Source organism: Lactuca sativa, chromosome 5 (genome assembly GCF_002870075.4).
Source record: "Lactuca sativa cultivar Salinas chromosome 5, Lsat_Salinas_v11, whole genome shotgun sequence".
NCBI lineage: Eukaryota > Viridiplantae > Streptophyta > Magnoliopsida > Asterales > Asteraceae > Lactuca > Lactuca sativa.
In genome coordinates, this window is record NC_056627.2 from 325,907,907 (window position 1) to 325,928,780 (window position 20,874).

At 33.1% G+C, this 20,874-nt stretch overlaps 1 protein-coding gene and 1 non-coding gene across 2 annotated transcripts; both read right to left on the bottom strand.

Annotated features, from left to right (window-relative positions):
• Positions 1–8,135: 8,135 nt before the first annotated feature.
• Positions 8,136–9,637, bottom strand: LOC111878352 (transcription factor ORG2). Its single transcript, XM_023874861.3, has 3 exons — positions 9,147–9,637; positions 8,577–8,975; positions 8,136–8,353 (listed from the first exon to the last, which is right to left on the bottom strand). Exons 1-3 carry the CDS (start codon positions 9,483–9,485, stop codon positions 8,279–8,281), a joined length of 813 nt encoding a protein of 270 aa, XP_023730629.1. The 5' UTR covers positions 9,486–9,637; the 3' UTR covers positions 8,136–8,278.
• A 10,909-nt stretch (positions 9,638–20,546) lies between these two features.
• Positions 20,547–20,653, bottom strand: LOC111878362 (small nucleolar RNA R71). The gene has a single exon (XR_002845713.1). It is a non-coding gene; the product is annotated as a small nucleolar RNA R71 (small nucleolar RNA).
• Positions 20,654–20,874: the final 221 nt, after the last annotated feature.

Sequence of the window (20,874 nt, forward strand, 5' to 3'; positions counted from 1 at the left end):
AAGAATGGGAAGTTAGGATAATAAGTTGGTATATTTATATAATGATAACTAAATTAGCTAGGCATATCCTCTTGCATTATAAAAGTGAAATTTACATCATCCTAGAAATTATATTATCCTCAAACTAACACACGCATTTTCGTTACAACTACAACTACATTTTTTAGTATAAGCAGATATAACTTAATTAACGAATATATATATATATATATATATATATATATATATATATATATATATATATATATATATATATATATATATATATATATATATATATATATATATATAGGTTCAGGTTCATTTGAGACCATTCTAATTTTGTGAGACCGTGAGACCAAATCTAAAAATAATTTTAAAATCCAAAATAAATGGAAAAATCCAAAAATTCCTTTTTTAAATGTTATTTTCGGAACTTGAATTAACTAAAAAAAATATAAAAAAAATATAAAAAAAATAAAAAAAAATAAAAAAAAAATCCGTTTTTTTTTTGAAAAATACGTGAAATATTCTAAATAGAATATTTCCCTGACATATTCTAAAAAATAATTTTAAAATGCAAAATAAATGGAAAAATCTAAAAATTCTTTTTTTAAATATTATTTTCGGAACTTGAATTAACTAAAAAAAATTAAAAAAAATTAAAAAAAATTAAAAAAAAATTCTATTTTTTTTGAAAAATACGTGAAATATTCTAAATAGAATATTACACTGTACATATTCTAAAAATAATTTTAAAATGCAAAATAAATGGAAAAATCAAAAAATTCTTTTTTTAAATATTATTTTCGGAACATGAATTAACTAAAAAAAAATAAAAAAAAAATAAAAAAAAATAAACAAATGCGTCTCACGGTCTCACAAAATATAAGTGGTCTCAAATGAACCTAACCCTATATATATATATATATATATATATATATATATATATATATATATATATATATATATATATATATATATTATATATATATATATATATATATATATATATATATATATATATATATATATATATATATATATATATATATATATATATATATATATATATATATATATATAGTCGCTAATGATTTCACACTTCACATGACTCGATCAGTATAGTAGCTAGTTGGAATAAATAAAATAAAAATCATAGAATTTTATCAAGCAAATAAAATTCTTGGAAGATGGATTCACGTGCAGCTCGTACCATTCGGACCCTCTAGGTTACTTTTCAATTACAAGTTTAGCAAAAGGTATGTGGCATAAGTGTGTCCTTGGCTTTTATTTTACATATGTTGTACTTAAGAAGTTAGCACTTGTTTATTGGCGTAGATGTAATTTATTATTTTATTCTCTGTTTTATTCAACTATATGATATCATACTCTCATAAAAAAATAATATTTAATAATTGAAATTTTACAACTGTTATGAATTATGATGATGTATCCTTGTTTTGATGTGTTTGTTTTCCAACAGGAAAAGGCATATATTACTGAAGAAAGAGGAACGAGTAGGAATCCCAATTATTATTATTATTATTATTATTATTATTATTATTATTTTTTGTTGAACCAACAATCTAATCTACTCTTAAGCTAACAACACCTATTCCACCTATGTTCACGACGAGACTTGAACCCTCAACCTCAAAGAGGGAGGGCACCACCTGATACCGCTGAGCTACAAGCCCTTTGATAGGAATCCCAATTAATTAGGTAAGAATTCTAGATACTAATTAACGTCTATTTTAAATAATATATTTAAGATGTTTCCTTATTATTTTATGTTATGATTTTATATTTTTGGAATAAAAAGTGTTAAAGTTTTAAATTATTATTTAACAAATATAATTTGTTGCTAGCGAAAACGAAATTAAAACATTGAAAAACGGAGTTGGAAAAGAAAAAACTGAAAAAACATGTTGAATTTTAATTCAAGCGTGCCGCGCCACACCTCTTTAAAAGGGCACCGCGCCCTGTTGAAGATGCAAATTTATTTGCAACCAGATGATGAGTTTCTATACCTTACAAATTCTCGATTCCACACTGCGGCAAAGCCATTAGCGCGTCGTGGTGTCGATGAATGCTATAGATAGCTACGAAAAATCATCCTGATCATATATTACCACTCACTAGTACATAAAGCATTTGTTGATGCGGTTAAAATGATTAATGTGGTTATTGAATAGCACCAACAAATATCACATCAAAAAATGTCATTATTTAATGGTGCGGTTCTAAAACCACCCCATAAAATAAACAAAACCACACCAACAAACCTGTCCAAGAAGATCACAAAACTCAAAGTTGCCCCAAAAATAGCACCAAACAACACTAAAAAATAGCTAGCCAAAATCGCACCAAAAAACCTTTCCAGACAGATTTCACAGTTTGTGTTGTAACCAAAACACATTCAAACAAATAATATGTGATGTAAAATCCAAGATCTTTCTGCTTTGAATCTTTTTATTGTCAAGAAGGGTGACAGTTTTCTTCCCAGATTAACCGATGTTGAAAACCTAGAATGAGAGATCCAAAAAGGGCATTGAAAATCCATAAATTTTTCAATCTCTCAAAGCAAGATTATCTTAGGAAGTATGTCAATACATAGAGAAGAACATTCAGAAACAACACAAACCTAATATGTTCTTCCTTATGTTACCTTTTCCCTTTGGATGAAGTACTTATCCAAGTATTAACCAAGCCCTGAAATTATACCCAGAGTCTCATAGAAGGAGAGCGTTACACTTGTGTATAAATCTATACAGGACTGACAATTTCACACCTAAACTGTTAACTACAGTTAGGCCGGCAGGCATGGGGTGTCAAGTGTCGTACCAATTCTGATGCCTGAAGAACGTCGTATTCAGGCCAACTTAGGTCATCAAGCATGGTTATAATAACTCACAATTTGGTATTAACAATACGATTATTGTACGAATACGTAAACAACTTCAAATAGTTTTATTAAATACTAAAACTATAATACGATATTTACAGTACAATTACATAATACTATATTCCAGTATAGTGAAATTTACATTTTCAAGTAACATTCATTTTCATATGGTTTTATTTAATAATAAAACTACATTATACTATTTTAGTGTATAACAACATTTAAACATTTTGGTTTTAAGGTATTAAGATTACAATTCATTATAACAGAAAATATAAGATTTTCTGGGAGAAACATCTGAACATTTTCAAAGAACAAATGACAGATTTTTAATACAAAATTTTTGATGAATTCACCAACTTAATTGTTGACACTTTTTCAAACAACTTGTATTCTCGGGGAATCAGTAAAATATTTAACTAATAACTTTTGAGGATGGGGTGCTAAGGTGTCAAACAAATCTTTTGTCATCATATTGTAATTGACTTTTGAAACATTTAACACTTACAATGATGTAACTTTTTTCAAATATCTATATGATCGTTATGTTTGCTTTCTTTACTATTACTCAATTGTTATGATACAATACAAGAAATTCATCCACCCCCGAACGTTTCCGCCATCCTGGTTTGGGGGTCTGACAGTTTTGCATCTAAGATACGACGCATGATCTTTGATGTGATAAACTCACGTATCCTCTCATCAATTGGTTCGACTTCAGCACTTGAACTGAAACCAGAACTGGAACCTTGGATAGTCCCCACCATAGAGGTGAGCAAACCCGAACCAAGAAACCGGGAAACCAACCAAAACCGACGAAACCGAAACCGAAGCAAAACCAAAGGTTAGGGTTTCAAATTTTTAAAAACCGAAAAATCAGGTTCGGTTTCGGTTTTTGCCCAGAAATCGACCAACCCAACCCGAGAAATCGACTCAACGGTTGACTGCCATATTTTTGTATATGTAATCATATGAATATATATATATATATATATATATATATATATATATATATATATATATATATATATATATATATATATATATATATATCTGAGGCGTGAATTGGATATACAAACACCCTCTTGGCCTAGCGGTTGAGCGTTTTCCCCATGAACCAGATGTCAAGGGTTCAAATCTCCCTGCTTGCCAAAATTTTCCCCAATTTTCTGTTTTAATTTGCAGTTTGATCTATCCCACATCGAAGGTTGTACGAAAGTTGCGCATGTTTCACCCTTAATATATGGAATCGTCAACTTCTATCATGCCTCAAATCAGTTTATTTGGGATTAACATTGGGTTCAGGTTTAAACCCGGAACCAACCCATGAAGAAACTAAAAACCGAGAAACCGAACTGACGGTTTGGGTTCTTGGTTCGATTTTTATTTTTTTGAAAACCGATTTTATTGAGTTGGGTTCGGTTTTAGGTCAAAACTGACCCAAACCGACCCATGCTCACCCCTACCCCACCATACTTAAAAGGAAACAGTACAAAAGATTAGAACATACCCAAAGAATCTATCCCACTCTAAGTTCCTCATAATTTCCATGTCTTTCCTTGATTCGAGCATAGATCATGTTCTTCCAGTTGTACGGGCCCAATACTACCTTCCACACTTATCAGTACTTTCCTCAAGAATCATTTTGAATCCTCTAAGTCACTCCACTATGGAAACTCTCATAAGCCCTATGCTAAAAAACATACACAACATACTACAAAACTTCCTAGGCTCTCCTAGGAATTCTTATCTTACTTGCTCTAACATTGCAAGGAATCTCTACTAGCACGACAGGTTGTACACACTACAAGACTAAATAGATTGTCAGATAAATGATTCTACGCTAAGCCTATAATCAAACAATGAACGGAATATAAGGCTAAATCAATCATTCTAAGGCTATATAATCCTAATTGTATACAAGTCTAACACATACACTTAGCAATTAACATCATCTATTGAGACATCAAGTAGCAAATAACAGACAATTCCCTAGGATATAAGGCATTACAAATGTCAGACAATTCTTTCGTGCAATTCCTGAAGGGATCCTTATCCTATCCACTAGCATACATGTAACTCCAGTAATGGCATACTAAAGCATTACATTCATGTATGGGTATTTTGAGAATTATTTACTTGAGCTTGGCTGATTGATTTAATCATAATCCTTTTTTAATAAAAACCCTTTTGGAAAATCATTTTTCTTTTAAAAGATTTTATTAATTCCACAGTTTAAGTTTAGACACACCTGAGAGTATTTATGAATCCCTCAAACCAAAGCTCTGATACCACCTTGTCGTGTCCCAAAATAAAAGGTAAAATTTTTCATTTTTAAATCGTCCAAATCATTCATTCATTACTTCCAAAAGATAGTCAAAGTATTGAGAGGTGTTGCAACTCAACATCAGAGTAATAACAAAATCATAAGTGTTAAATCTCAAGTGGATATGATGCAATCACGCCAGAGCCTTCCCTTTCAAACCAAAACTATCTAAAACATTTAAATATAAAACTATAAGCACAAAGCTTAACGTGTTCCCCAAAATGCTACATATCATGGATAACATACATAACATGTGAATGCTTTGGTCCTCCCATTGTCCTACAATTACTCACTATTACAATCCTCCTACGGTCTTCATTGCTATGGTTCTCCCATAGTCTTCCATACGGCTACCATAATCCTCCCATGTCTTCCATACGACTGTCATAGTCATCCCTAGTGTTATATACAAGTTTCACCTCACAAACATAATCGACAACTAACCATCTCACACAGTCAAGAAGTGGGAGCTACACACCACCTATTGAATCACAAAAGGTAAACCCTTAGTCTATCTTCTAAAACTAGAAATTTGGCTAAAATTCAACTATGTCAAAAGTTAACAGTCAAAGTCAACTCAGGTGACTACCACGTCGTGGCCATCCATCCCTGTTGCGATAAAAAACAACCACTATGTTGTGTTAGACATGCCACCATGCTGTGGCGGTGTCCAGGTAAAACAATCGTGATATTTTCGAGGACCACGTCATGGCATTCATACAACCACGACGTGGCTACCGCACTTGGACATCTTAATGGGTTGAGTCCTTAATACGAAAATGCTACTTGCTTAAACTTTCAAGTAAGCTTCTTGGGACCCTAAAAGTCCATAAAAATCCAAAATTTATGTATATGCATGACCCATGCATGTCCCTCCCCAAATTAGGTCAAAATAGGATAAAAATGACCTAAAACTCACTTATGGCTACCAAAATTATACAACCTCCTAGATCTACAAGATATAATGACCAAGGGACCAAGGTGAGCCATAAAGTTTCAAGCTTTATCTCTATCAACAATACAAAACATAAATATGGACCAAAACATACCAATCAACCTAGATTTATAAGGAAGACATCACTAAGATGAGAACTTGAGAACTCACAAGTGGTCCAAAAGATGGACAAAAAGAATAGGGATGAGTAGCTTGCTTGGTCTATACATAACAGTTCCTTCTTCCTTCCAGGACCACAAAACACCAAAATGATTCAAGAACTTTAGTGGGAGGCTATGGTTTAGGTTTTTAAGTTTGGAGGGTGATACAGTCTAAGGATAGACAAAATCTTAGCCATCACTACCATTAAATAGGGCTAAAGGCCCAAAAGTTAGGGTTTCTCCAAAAAGACGTCTCCATGTCGTGGCCAATACATGACCATGTTATTATGAACTTAATGATCGACACACATTACACAATAGTGCATGTCGTGGTGATGCCTTCACCATGTCATGGCCACCCATAAATCCCAAAATAATAATTTAAGTTCATAACTGAAAAAAGGTGTTACAAATATTTTTGGCCAATGTTTAGAAGATCCATAGGATGATGTCACTTCTTGATAAAACAAAACCTGCTATGACACCAATTGAAGGGTCATAATAACAAAATACCAGTCAATAAAGAACACAAATTAATCAAAAACTAATATTTGATTAAGAACTTCTCACAACGAGAATGCACCAAGTGACTTATTTTATATAAGGAACCCTAGTGTAATTTATATACTAGGGAAGACTATTCTAGAGTGAAATCCCTACAAATCAGGGATTTGAATAACTTAACAAATGATACTATAAAATATACAAATAAAAGATCTTATCACAAAGATAACAAACCTTGGTTACTCGGTTTTTGATCACTTTCAAAATGCTACATTGGTTGGACATAGATAAGAAAGGTGTGTAGTAGGCATGAAATAGAGAACATGCGTAAGTCTCATAGATAGCAAATTCCTAGAGAATTTCCATGAAAGAACTAGGTGCTCAAAACTTACCCCAAGTAAATTGAAGGTTAACATTTTCAATTGACTCGTTTCTTGGATAATCGAAAAAAGTTAACTTTAACAAAATTGGAATATAATTGGATCATGTCATATGCTCTATTTGTGACCTGACCGACAAGTTGAGAGTACAAATCATGTTTTCTTTGAATATCCATTTTTAAAGGTAGTGTGGTTAAAAATACGAAACGAATGGGACATTAAACTTGATGGATTGGGAAGGTATAGCTACTTTTACAACGTTATGGACATTCATTGGAAGAGTAACATGGAGAAAAGTAGCATCAAGCTATTGTGTGTACACAATATGCTATGGGAGCTATGGAGTTTGGATACCTAATCTGGTTTTAGAGCTTGTTCTACCACCTTGACACACATCTTTGGTTTATTGCGATAATGGAAGCACCATTTATCTATCTCAAAATCCGATTACGCATCAACGTACCAAGCTCATTGAGTTCAATATACATTCCGTTTAGGAGAAAGTTCAAAAAGGACAGATTCGAGTGGCACATGTACCCTCAAGATATCAGTTTGCTAACATTTTTACAGAAGGCCTACCTTGTGTCCTATTCAGTGATTTATGTTATAGTCTAAGCATTCGTCAACCTCCTCCTTAAACTATAGACTAACGATTATTTTGTGATAATTTGTGTTATTTGTATTTTAGAGGTTGTCAAGTGTAAATATTTTAACATATTTATATTCACGTGAATGAGAATGAAATCACTTTTGCCCTCACTCTATTATATACTTTTTTGGACATAGCGGGACTAGAAGTGTCAACCATTTTCGCTACATATTTCGTTAGAATTGCGTTATTAACTAATTCATGGAAGCATAGGAATCGGATAAGAAGTAAATTCACGTAACCTTGCAAAGCATGAAGGAATGGTAACAATTTTCTTACTATCATTCACATTTGATTATCTAGTATTTACAAATGGTTAGGCTTTAATATACATTCTCAATGATCTATTTTGTTGAACGCTATATAACTGATATATCAAAAACTAAAGCTTGCTGATTACTAGATATGTAGACAATGCATTCTAACTGGAGTAAAACTCAATCTGATTGTTGGTAGAAAGAGCAGAGCTTCTCTTTCAGCCTTCCAGCGTCTATGTTATTATCACCTTGCACCTGTTCAACACAATGTTGTATTAATATGACTATTTCAATAAAATATTAGTTAATTCTGAAATTAATATTGAAATAACCGATTGTTATATTGTGGCCAACAACAGATCTATGACAATTGTATCTTGAGAAGATTCCCTACGTATTTTAATTTAGAATTGAGGTCGCTTTAAGAGAAGATATTTTTTCACTCTATTGTAAGATTAAAGAGATCACTGTTATGTACCTGAATATGTAGAGTGCTAAATAACATCCCTTCCCCCAACGATTTGAAGGTCGTTGAATTCAGCAAAACAAACCCATCTTCTTCCTCCTCTAAGTATTTCAAAACCGTTGACAAGAAGCCAATCTCCTTCCTCTTGTGCATATGATCCTTTGAAGAAATCAGTTGTATGACAGCTTCTTTGGCTCCTAAAACTCTTACAGAAGAAACAAATGATGAATTTGTTTCAATTTTTGCATCTTTACCCATTTTGTTCTTCATGCCTTCTTCCGTCAAGTAAGCTTTTGATGATGAATACGATGAAAGCTTTTCCTTTTTACGTATTAATGTCTCTACTTCCTTTTGTAGTTCTGGTATGTACTTCAGTGCACGCGATACTGTTCCAGGGATACTTACTTTTTTCTGTGTCAAAAGAGAAATATTATAAGGCTGGGCCCACTGAAACATTAAGTACTTACAAGAGCTGATTTATATACAGCTTAAATGTTAGTCATGTGTTTGCACATGTGAGAATTATACATTTTTTGGACTGATTTTCTCACTAACATTTGAACAAGTTAAATGTGTAAGTACCTTTTGATCAGTGGAAATCGGTAGTAGTGAACGAATGAAAGCATACAAGTCGTTCACCCTCTTACGACGATGTCTTTCACTGGCATTATGATTGAGCTTCTTCACCACCATCAAAGGATTAGCGTAATCGTCATTCACAAGCCCTCCAGAAGAATTAGAATTTTCATTAGAAAAATCATGCTGGATATCTTCATATGTATGAAAACCAAGAAAAGATTTATATGAATTGGCTTCAACATCAATAGAAAGATCATTGCCATCAAGTTGAAAATGATTCGGTATGAGATCCTCAGAGGGCCATGCGAAGTTACTTGAGAAGAGAGGGGATAAAGCTTGCATCTTTGCTTTCTTTTTCAGTTATGGGTAATAGTGTTTTGAAGATAAAAAGAATGGGAAGTTAGGATAATAAGTTGGTATATTTATATAATGGTAACTAAACTAGCTAGGCATATCCTGTTGCATTATAAAAGTGAAATTTACATCATCTTAGAAATTACATTCTCCTCAAACTAACACACGCATTTTCGTTACAACTACAACAATATTTTTTAGTATAATAAGATATAACTTAATTAACGAATATATAGTTGCTAATGAGTTCACACTTTACATGACTCGATAAGTATTGTTGCTAGTTGGAATAAATAAAATAAAAATCATAGAATTTTATCAAGCAATAAAATTCTTGGAAGATGAATTCACGTGCAGCTCGTGCCATTCGAAAGCACTTTGTTAGTTTTCAATTACAAGTTTAGCAAAGGTATGTGGCATAAGTGTGTCCTTGCCTTTTATTTTACAAATGTTGTACTTAAGAAGTTAGCACTTGTTTATTGGCGTAGATGTCATTTATTATTTTATTCTTTCTGGTTTATTCAACTATATGATATCATACTCTCATAAAAAATTAATATTTAATAATTGAAATTTTACAACTGTTATGACTTATGATGATGTATCCTTGTTTTGATGTTTTTGTTTTCGAACAGGAAAAGGCATATATTATTGAAGAAAGAGGAACCAGTAGGAATCCCAATTAATTAGGTAAGAATTCTAGATACTAGTTAACGTCTATTTTAAATAATATATTTCCGATGTTTTCATATTATTTTATGTTATCTTATTACTTTATGTTATGTTTTCATATTTTTTTTGGAACAAAAAGTGTTAAAGTTTTAAATTATTATTTAACAAATATAATTATGTTGCTGGAGCGAAAACGAAATAAAAACATTGAAAAAGAGAGTTGGAAAAGAAAAAACTGAAAAAACATGTTGAATTTTAATTCAAGTGCGCCGCACCACGCCTCTTTAAAAGGGTACCGCGTCCTGTTGAAGAGTAAATTTATTTGCGAACTGATGATGAGTTTCTATACCTTACAAATTCTAGATTCCACGCTGCAACAAAGCCATTAGCGAGTCGTGGTGTCGATGAATTCTATAGATAGCTGCCAAAATTAATCCTAATCATATATTACCACTCACTAGTACAGAAAGCATTTGTTGAGGCGGTTAAAATGATTAATTAGTGCGGTTATTGAATCGTACCAACAAATATCGCATCAAAAAATGCTCTTATTTAAATGTGCGGTTCTAAAACCACCCCAAAAAATAGACAAAACCGCACCAACAAACTTGTCCAGGAAGAATACAAAACCGCCCCAAAAATAACACAAAACAACACTAAAAAATAGCCAGCCAAAATGGCACCAAAAAACATTTCCAGATAGATTTCACAGTTTGTGATGTAACCAAAACACATAATATGTGATGTAAATTCCAAGATCTTTCTGCTTTGAATCTTTTTATTGTCAAGAATGATGAAAATTATCTTCCCGTATTAACCGATGTTGAAAACCTAGAATGAGAGATCCAAAAAGGGCATCAAAAATCCATAAATTTTTAAATCTCTCAAAGGAAGATTATCTTAGGAAGTATGTCAATAGATAGAGAAGAACATTTAGAAACAACACAAACCTGATAATTTCTTCCTTATGTTGCTTTTTTTCTTTGGATGAAGTACTTATTTAATTACCAACTAAGCCCTGAAATTATAACCAGACTCTCCTGGAAGGAGAGTGTGACACATGTGTATAGATCTATACAGGACTGACAATCACACACCTAAACTCTTATCTACAGTTAGGCCGACAAACCTGGGGTGATAAATGTCATACCAATTCCGATGCCTGGAGAACGTTATATTCAGGCCAAATTAGGTCATCAATCATGGTTATAATAACTCATAATTTGGTATTCACAATACGATTATTGTACGAATACGTAAACAACTTCAAATAGTTTTATTAAATAATAAAACTATAATACGATATTTTACAGTACAATTACAGAATACTATATTCCAGTATAGTGAAACTTACATTTTCAAGTAACATTCATTTTCATATGGTTTTATTCAATAATAAAACTACATTATACTATTTCAGCGTACAACAACATTTACACATTTTGGTTTTAAGGTATTAAGATTACAATTCATTATAACAGAAAATATAAGATTTTCTGGGAGAAACATATGTACATTATTAAAGAACAAATGACAGAATTTTAATACAAAAATGCTTATGAATTCACCAACTTAATTGTTGACACTTTTTCAAACAACTTATATTCTCAGGGAATCAGTAAAACATGTAACCAACAACTTTGGAGGATAGGGTGCTAAGGTGTCAAACAAATCTTTTGTCATCATATTGTAATTGACTTTTGAAACATGTAACACTTACAATGATGTAACTTTTTTCAAATATCTATACGATGGTTATGTTTGCTTTCTTTACTATTACTTAATTGTTATTATACAATACATGAAAATTATCCACCCTCGAACGTTTCCGCCATCCTGGTTTGGGGGTGTGACAGTTTTGCATCTAAGATACGATGCATGATCTTTGACGTGATAAACTCACATATCCTCTCATCAATTGGTTCAACTTCAACACCTGAACCGGAACCTTAGATAGTCCCCACCATACTTAGAAGGAAACAATACATAAGATTAGAACATATCCAAAGAATCTATCACATTCTAAGCTCCTTATAATTTCCATGTCTTTCCTTGATTCGAGCATAGATCATGTTCTTCCAGTTGTGCGGGCCTAATACTACCTTCCACACTTATTCATACTTTCCTCAAGAATCATTTTGAATCCTCTAAGTCACTCCACTATGGAAACTCTCATAAGCCTTATGCTAAAAAAACATACACAACATACTATAAAAGCTCCTAGGCTCTCCTCGGAATTCGCGTCTTACTTGCTCCTACATTGCAAGGAATCTCTAATATCATCGCAGGTTGTACACACTACAAGACTAAATAGACCGTCAGATAAATGATTCTACCCTAAGCCCATAACCAAACAATGAACGGAAGATAATGCTAAATCAATCATTCTAAGGCTATATAATCCTAATCGTATACAAGTCTAACACATACACTTAGCAAATAACATCATGTAACAAATAACAAACAATTCCCTAGGATATAAGGCATCACAAATATCAGGCAATTCTTTCATGCAATTCCTGAAGGGATCCTTATCTTATCCGCTAGCATACATGTAACTCCAATAATGGCATACTAAAGCACTACATTCATGTATGGGTATTTTGAGAATTATTTACTTGAGCTCAACTGATTGATTGAATCATAACCCTTTTTTTTTATAAAAACCTTTTTGGAAAATCATTTTTCTTTTAAAAAATTTTATTAATTCCACAGTTTAAGTTCAGACACACCCGAGAGCATTTCTGAATCCCTCAAACCAAGGCTCTAATACCAACTTGTAATGTCCCAAAATAAACGGTAAAATTTTTATTTTTTAAGTCATCCAAATCATTCATTCATTACTTCCAAAAGATAGTCAAGTATTGAATGGTGTTTCAAAACAACATCAGAGTAATAACAAAATCATAAGTGTTAAATCTCAAGTGGATATGATGCAATCACACCGGGGCCTTCCCTTTCAAACCAGAAGTATCTAAAACATTTAAATATAAAACTATAAGCACAAAGCTTAGCGTGTTCCCCAAAATGCTACATATCATGGATAACATACATAACATGTGAATGCTTTGGTCCTCCTACTGTCCTACAATTACTCACTATTACAATCCTCTGACGGTCTTCATTGCTATGGTTCTCCCATAGTCTTCCATAGTCCTCCCATGTCTTACATACAAGTTTAACCTCACAAACATAATCGACAGCTAACCATCTCACACAGTCAAGAAGTGGGAGGTACACACCACCTATTGAGTCACAAAAGGTAAACCCTTAGTTTACCTTCTAAAACTAGCAATTTGGCTAAAATTCAACTATGTCAAAAGTTAACGGTCAAAGTCAACTCAGGTGACTACCACGTCGTGGCCATCCATCCCTTCCGCGATAGAAAACAACCACCATGTTGTGTTAGACATGCCACCATGTTGTGGCGGTATCCAGGTAAAACAATCGTGATATTTTCCAACACCACGTCATGACATTCATACAACCATGTCGTGGCTACCGCACTTGGATATTTTAATGGGTTGAGTCCTTAATACTGTCACACCCCAAACCAGACGGCGGAAACGTCCGTGGGCTCGCGTGACTTTAATTGAATATCATCACAATGAATATACATGAATCATAACATAAACATCACAAATCTGATATTTTCTGAAAAGACTTTTGTTTATCAAAGTGTGTAGATCCATAAGTTGATGCATGAATGATTTCAAAAACATATATATGAAGGGTATTTTGTATTATAGTTATAGAAATTTCGAGCGAGTAGTATTGAATTCCCCGGAAAACCCGATGTTTTCTAATGTCGAAATGTATTCGTGATTACTAATTTTTGTATCGTCATATCGAATGAATATTGATTACTACACATTGAATATCGTCCTAATTCCGTCTACTTTGATTTCGCATAAGCCTTAGCGAACGAAGAGAAGAGGAGCACTATGTCCTTCTACTATCATAAGTACCTTAGGCTGTCGGGGATGCGAAAGACACGATGGTCCAACTCGCATTTGATTACTTTGACCTTACTAGCCTTACTAATGGTCCACTAGGGCCCAATAGCACATAAAAGCTATTGAAAGTCCTTTTACACGGAATTGGGTCATAGGTGACCCAATAACATATAAGCGTTATCCCTTTGGGCCCAAAGATCATTTTGATGGACTTGCAAGATCCAACAAGCATGATTTGAAACTCTCAAGCCCAAAGTTTGTAAGTTTACTCATCGTAGTTATCGCGTATCTATTGAAGTGCTTGATTTAACGGTTGTTGTTTTTGTATTGATTCGAGACCGAATCGATTTGTTTATAACGATTTTTGGAGTTAAACATGTATTTGTTTTCCGTTTTGTCGGTAGTCGTGGTTTTGTATTTTGACTTAATGAATTAATTTGTTTAAAAGTAGAAGTTTGACCTTTTCACTACCTTTCTTTTTATAAAAATAACAATTTTAGTCATTTATATAAAAGAATTTTATTTTTAATCCTTAAAACATTTTCTTGACACTTTTGCATCATAAATTTGTTGAAAAGACAGTTTTAACCCAAAATTTATTTTGTTAACAGATTCAGCCCTTCCAGAATGGTATTTCTCAGTTAAAACCCCATTTTTCGCAACTTTTACAGTTTTGGCCCAAAATCGAAAAACTTTACATTTTTTTATCCTTTTTGGTAGTGAAAAGCATTTTTGAACCTTGAAATAGTTTTATTATGCTATTTATCCCCTGTTTTGAAGAAAGTTTTATTTCATCCCCTTAAATTGTCATTTTTCGCAATTTTAGGCTTATTGGGCCAAAAAGCCCAAAATTAGCCCATTAAGCTAAATATTTACATTTCAAGTCCTTTGAAAATTTTATTATTCAGAAAAACAATTATGGAAACTGTTTTGTCTCTTTTGGCCCTTAAGAAACCGTGAGTTGACCATTTTTAACCCTAGTTTTGTATATTTGACATTTTAAGGCCAAAAATGGGTTTTTATGTTGAAATATGTGTATCATAATCTTATAAGTTATTAGTCTTGACTTGTTTAGTGTAAAATAACTTAGATTATGTTTTTTTCTCTTCTCATATCATAGATCTCGAGATTCGCCCCTTTTTAGTTACATGTTTATCACAAAAACACATAAAAATAAACATACATGCATAAAATCACACATAGCATACACATACACATAGATCTACACATTTTCTTGTATTCTCCACCATAAAACACATGAAAACCGAAAAGAGAGGGCTATGAAGCTCACCTTGAGTTATAGTTTCGGTTTTGAAGAGAGAAAATGAAGAAAGTTTCGATCCTAGCAAGTCCTCTTGGTAAATCTTGAACTTATATGATTTCTAAGAGAGTGATCATGATTTTGTATGAGATAAGGGAGATTGTTGGTAAAATGAAGAAGATATGTTATGAATCAAAGAAATAACTTACCAAAGATGTGAACTACTTGATGAAAATCCTTAGATTTTAAGCCAAAATTTCGAGATCTTCAAAGGAGAAGAAGATGATCTTGAGAGTGGTTTAGAGAGAATTTTTGGTGAGGTGTGTGTGTGTGTGTTTGTGTTGTGTTCGGCCGATGATAGAAAGAGAGAGGGGAAGAGATACTTTGATGAAATGGTTGCATGGAAGTATGAGTTATAAGCATGGAAGTCCTAAGGATAATAAAGAGGTGGCAATGGAAGTCAACCCTTCCTTTCTTTTGTGGTTTGGGCCAAGAATGGAGAGGGGAAGGAAAAATAATTGGGCCTTGTATGCTTAAGCCCATTTTATGGTTAAGTTAGATGATTTTTGGCCTAACACAAATCAAAGAATGATTTTTATGACCTATTAGGGCTAATTTAAATTTATTATGGTCCAATAAGGCCCATTAAAGGTAACCTAGTTCATTTTAGGCTTACAAGGCCCAAAATATTAAGTTTCATGTATATGGGTCCAATTAGGGACCATTGGAGAGTTCTATGTTTCAAGATAATTAAATTGGAAGCTTATTGGTCCAATAGGTCCAATAAGGAAATCCTAGTCCAAAATGGACTTAAACCGGGATTTTTAGGGCTTCCAATCTTTTGTTGACTATTTGATGTGCTCTTAAAAAGCGTTTGATGGGTGTTTTGTTGTTATTGAGTAAGCATCATACATGCTTTCACATTGTTGGTTCACATTTATTATCATTGTTTAATGTTTACAAGGCATCAAATTCATAGTTGTGACAAATACGAAAACGCTACTTGCTTAAACTTTCCAGTAAGCCTCTTGGGACCCTAAATGTCCATAAAAATCCAAACTTCATGTATATGCATGACCCATGCATGTCCCTCCCCAAATCATGTCAAAATAGTATAAAAATGACCTAAAACTCACTTATGGCTACCAAAATTATTCCAACTCCTAGATCTACAAGATATAATAACCAAGGGACCAAGGTAAGCCATAAAGTTTCAAGCATTATCTCTATCAACAATCCAAAACATAAATATGGACCAAAACATACCAATCAACCTAGATTTATAAGGAAGACATCACCAAAATGAGAACTTGAGAACTCATAAGTGGTCCAGAAGATGGACAAAAAGAGTAGGGATGAGTAGTTTGCTTGTTCTATACATAACAGTTCCTTCTTCCTTCCAAGACCACAAAACACGAAAATCATTCAAGAACTTCAATCGGTGGCTATGGTTTAGGTTTTTGAGTTTGGAGAGTGATACAGTCTAAGGATAGATGAAATCTTACCCATCACATCCATTGATAGGTCTAAAGGCCCAAAAGTTAGGGTTTCTCTAAAAAGACTTTGCCATGTCGTGGCCAATACATGACCACGTTATTGTGACCTTAATGATCGGCACACATTAAATGATAGTGCATGTCGTGGTGATGCCTTCACCATGTCATGGCCACCCATAAATCTCAAAATAATAATTTAAGTTCATAACTGAAAAAAAGGTGTTACAAATATTTTTGGCCAATGTAGAACTAGTAATAGGTTTAGATGATCCATAGGATGATGCCACTTCTTGATAAAACAAAACCTGCTATGATACCAATTGAAGGGTCATAATAACAAAATACCAAGGAATAAAGAATACAAATTAATCAATAACTAATATTTGATTACGAACTTCTCACAAAGAGATTGCACCAGACTTATTTTATATAAGGAACCCTAGTGTAATTTATATACTAGGGAAGACTATTCTAGAGTGAAATCCCTACAAATCAGGGATTTGAATAACTTAACAAATGATAATATAAAATATATAAATAAAAGATCTTATCACAAATATAACAAATCTTGACCCTGTTGCAACCTCTAGCCAGCGGCCGATATGCTGACAAAAATGAATCAGCGTCAAGACAGTTTGATTCACTAGATTATAAGGTTTGACCTTACAAATACTACAAATAATCATTGTGCCAACCCATACTATCTAACTACAAGAATTTCCTTTGAAATCCTTTGACTCTTCCTGATCCCCGTATGGATCGTGTGATTCTTGTAATACGGGCACATACTACATTCGACTCTTATCCATACTCATCCTAAGAATTGTCTCAAGGCTTCTAAGTGACTACACCGACCACTACAGAATGTTCTAATCTATTATACATGTGTTCACACAAGTGCACACCACTAACCTTCCTAGACTCTCCTTCTAGGATTTCCTCGTACACATGTAACCACGTTACCACATTCTAACATCATTCATAGCTCACTAGGAATTCCACCACAAGATGCTATAATCCATAGAAGAAACTTCTATCAATGTCAACTAACTATCTTACAAATAAAATTAGATGCAACAAAATTAAATTGTTTTTGATTGAAAGATTGTGCACTACAAATGTTGGACTCAAATAGGAGCTACGCAATAGAGCCAAATTAAGCATTGTAAAACAATTTAACCTTTGTGGCATGTAACCTAATGCAATTGCTTAATAGTTAGTTAATATCGGGCAAGTCCATCAGGAAATAAGGCATCATAACTATCAGGAAATTATATCATGTAGCTCCTAAAAGATCCTTAGCCTACACACTATCATACATCTGTAATATTCCACATGATAGGCACAAAAGCATCTCTCCAAAGAAGGATTCTAGCATGCGATATTTCCATATTTATTCATATATTTGGTGCATTATCTTAACATTTTTAGCTACAACCGTGATTATTTTAGGACAAAAGGTGCTTAATATGTTTAAAATATGTTTTTTAGCAATGAAGACATTCTTGGGATTAAAAGAAAGTGAAATATGGGGGCTGGAAGCAGGAAAAATTGGATCGATTCAACCATGGTCAATGTTCTAAGGATTCTGAATCCCCACGGCATAGAGATCTACTTCCACACCATGGCTAGAGGAAGATTTGTGACCATGATTGTTGACTTGGAGAATACGCGTGTTTAATGAACGCCATGTTGTGGAGCCTATTTGCGACGACGTGGGGAGCAATTTTTGGAAACTATATATACTGTGGTTCTGCCTTCAACCCTATCTTATGCTTCAAGTGATTCTCAATTTTTGAACACCAGACACGTGCTAGGAGGCTTTTGTAGATCTGATTTCGTTAAGAGCTTGGAATTGAAGAGATCTTAAGACAACATTACTTCTAAACATTTGTTTACTTTGGTTTTCATTATGGTTTGGAAAGTGTACTTAGTTGTTAATTGTTTTTTTTTTCCAGTAGTTATAGGATAAAAGCCCCAGATTCTGTTTAGAGTAGAGGATCTTAAAGACTATGTGTTGATTTATTGGATTATGGATTGTTGCTATTTGCTTTCTGTTATGATAGCTTGATAAAGAACCTTTTATGCTAATGATAAGTACTTTTTCTTTTTATTGCTGAGTTTTATTGACATTAGATGATCATTCTATTTTGTAAGCTTGTATCGTATGAATTTGTGATCATCAAAGTTATAAAACTAGTCTTTTGATCATAAACCTAGGGTTAAAAAGAAAAGTTGATAAATTATTGTGAAAGCTAAAATTTGATGATCATTCATGTATTGAACTGATGTTATTATCCATAAATTTCAATCTAAACTTCAAGTCTAGCTTAATTCGTACTTAACGCTAGTGTCCTTGTTTGTTTGTCCACTTAATCAATGAATAAATAAACTTGTTTTGCTAAAGGATTAGTCTTTTCATCATAAATTCTAATCATCTCAGGAATCGACAAGCAACAGCTCATTCCATTGCACATTCCAAGAAATCAACCATATAAGTAAGTGAATCGTATATAAACGGAAGTTTCTTTAATATCTTGTCTTGAAACTTAATTTTTATTGCATTTTGGTAGTTAATTTGTTATTATGTTAATTGTTTTTAAATAAGATGGACTTGCAAAACTAGAAAAAAAAACCCAAATTATTTTCTTTTAAATTAGTTAACTTTTAGTGTAGATTTAGCTGTTAATTATTCTCATTCCCCATGTATTCAACACCATACTTTCTTACTGTACTATTGTTCGATTACGTACACTGCGTATCACATTTAGCTAGCTTAGATTGTTTGGTTTATAAATTAAGGACTAGTATATAAATTGCATGTCAAGTTTTTGCTGTCGTTGTCGGCGAACGGTTTCAGTATAGTTAATTTATTCGGATATTTTTTATAGATAATTTTTGTGAAATTTATTTCATACAAATTTAGTTTTCTATTTTTATTTTTCTGTTTTTCAGTTTGCCATGTCATGGACTCGATTGTCCATGCCATGGACACTTTTCAAACAATTTTCTGTTTATTTGTTTTATGTGTTTATTTTTTGTTTTTTTCGGTGATATATGACCCGAGGATCAAGATTTCCAACAATGCCGCCTCTTGAAGATCCCAAATATGCATTTCACAAAAGGAAAGATATAAAGGTTGGGGAATCGAGTTGAATGTTTTAAACATACAAATTCAAAAGCTTTGAGAAGACTCTCGACAAGAAAGGAATCGGGTACGGTCTAGAAATGGAAACCAATGATGATTTAGGATATGAAATCAAGAGTGAGGTAGAAGAGGTGGAGGACATTACAAGAATGATGATGGAGGAATCCAATAAGAGGATGCATGATGACAGCAAAGAGGGTCTTGTTCCACCAAAAATTCAAGTTGCAACAAGCTTTGAGCTCAAGAGACACATCCTCTTGATGCTCAAGGATATTCTAATTTTCGGGAAGGACCACGAAGATGCATTTTGACACATTGATGAGGTGTTGGATATTCCAAACTACATCAATGTTTTGAATGTCTCACGATATGCGATGCTACTATGAATGCTTCCAATGACATTTACTGGATAGGCTAAAATTCGGCTAAAGTCACTAATAACCTAGAACGATGATAACCATGACCAATCTTCCAAATGCTTTCATTGAGCAATTCTGCCCACCTTCAAAGATAGCCAAACTCAAGAAGAAGATAGAAAACTTCGAATAACATGATGGTGAGTCTTTGTATGAAGCATGGGAGAGGTATAAAGGAATGCTAAGGAATTGCCCCCAACACAACCTGAATGTGCAACAAGAAGTGTCTATCTTTTATAATGGGATAATCGTGACTGCAAGGCAACTCCTTGACTCTCAAGGACCATTCAAGGCACTAATTAAAGAATTCGCAAAGCATTCACGAGAATACCATAACCCTCATGAAGATGTTACAAGAGCCAAAGGGAGTTTAGATGGAGGAAACTAGTGGCGGTATTGGAAAAAATCGATAACATGGACAGGAGGAT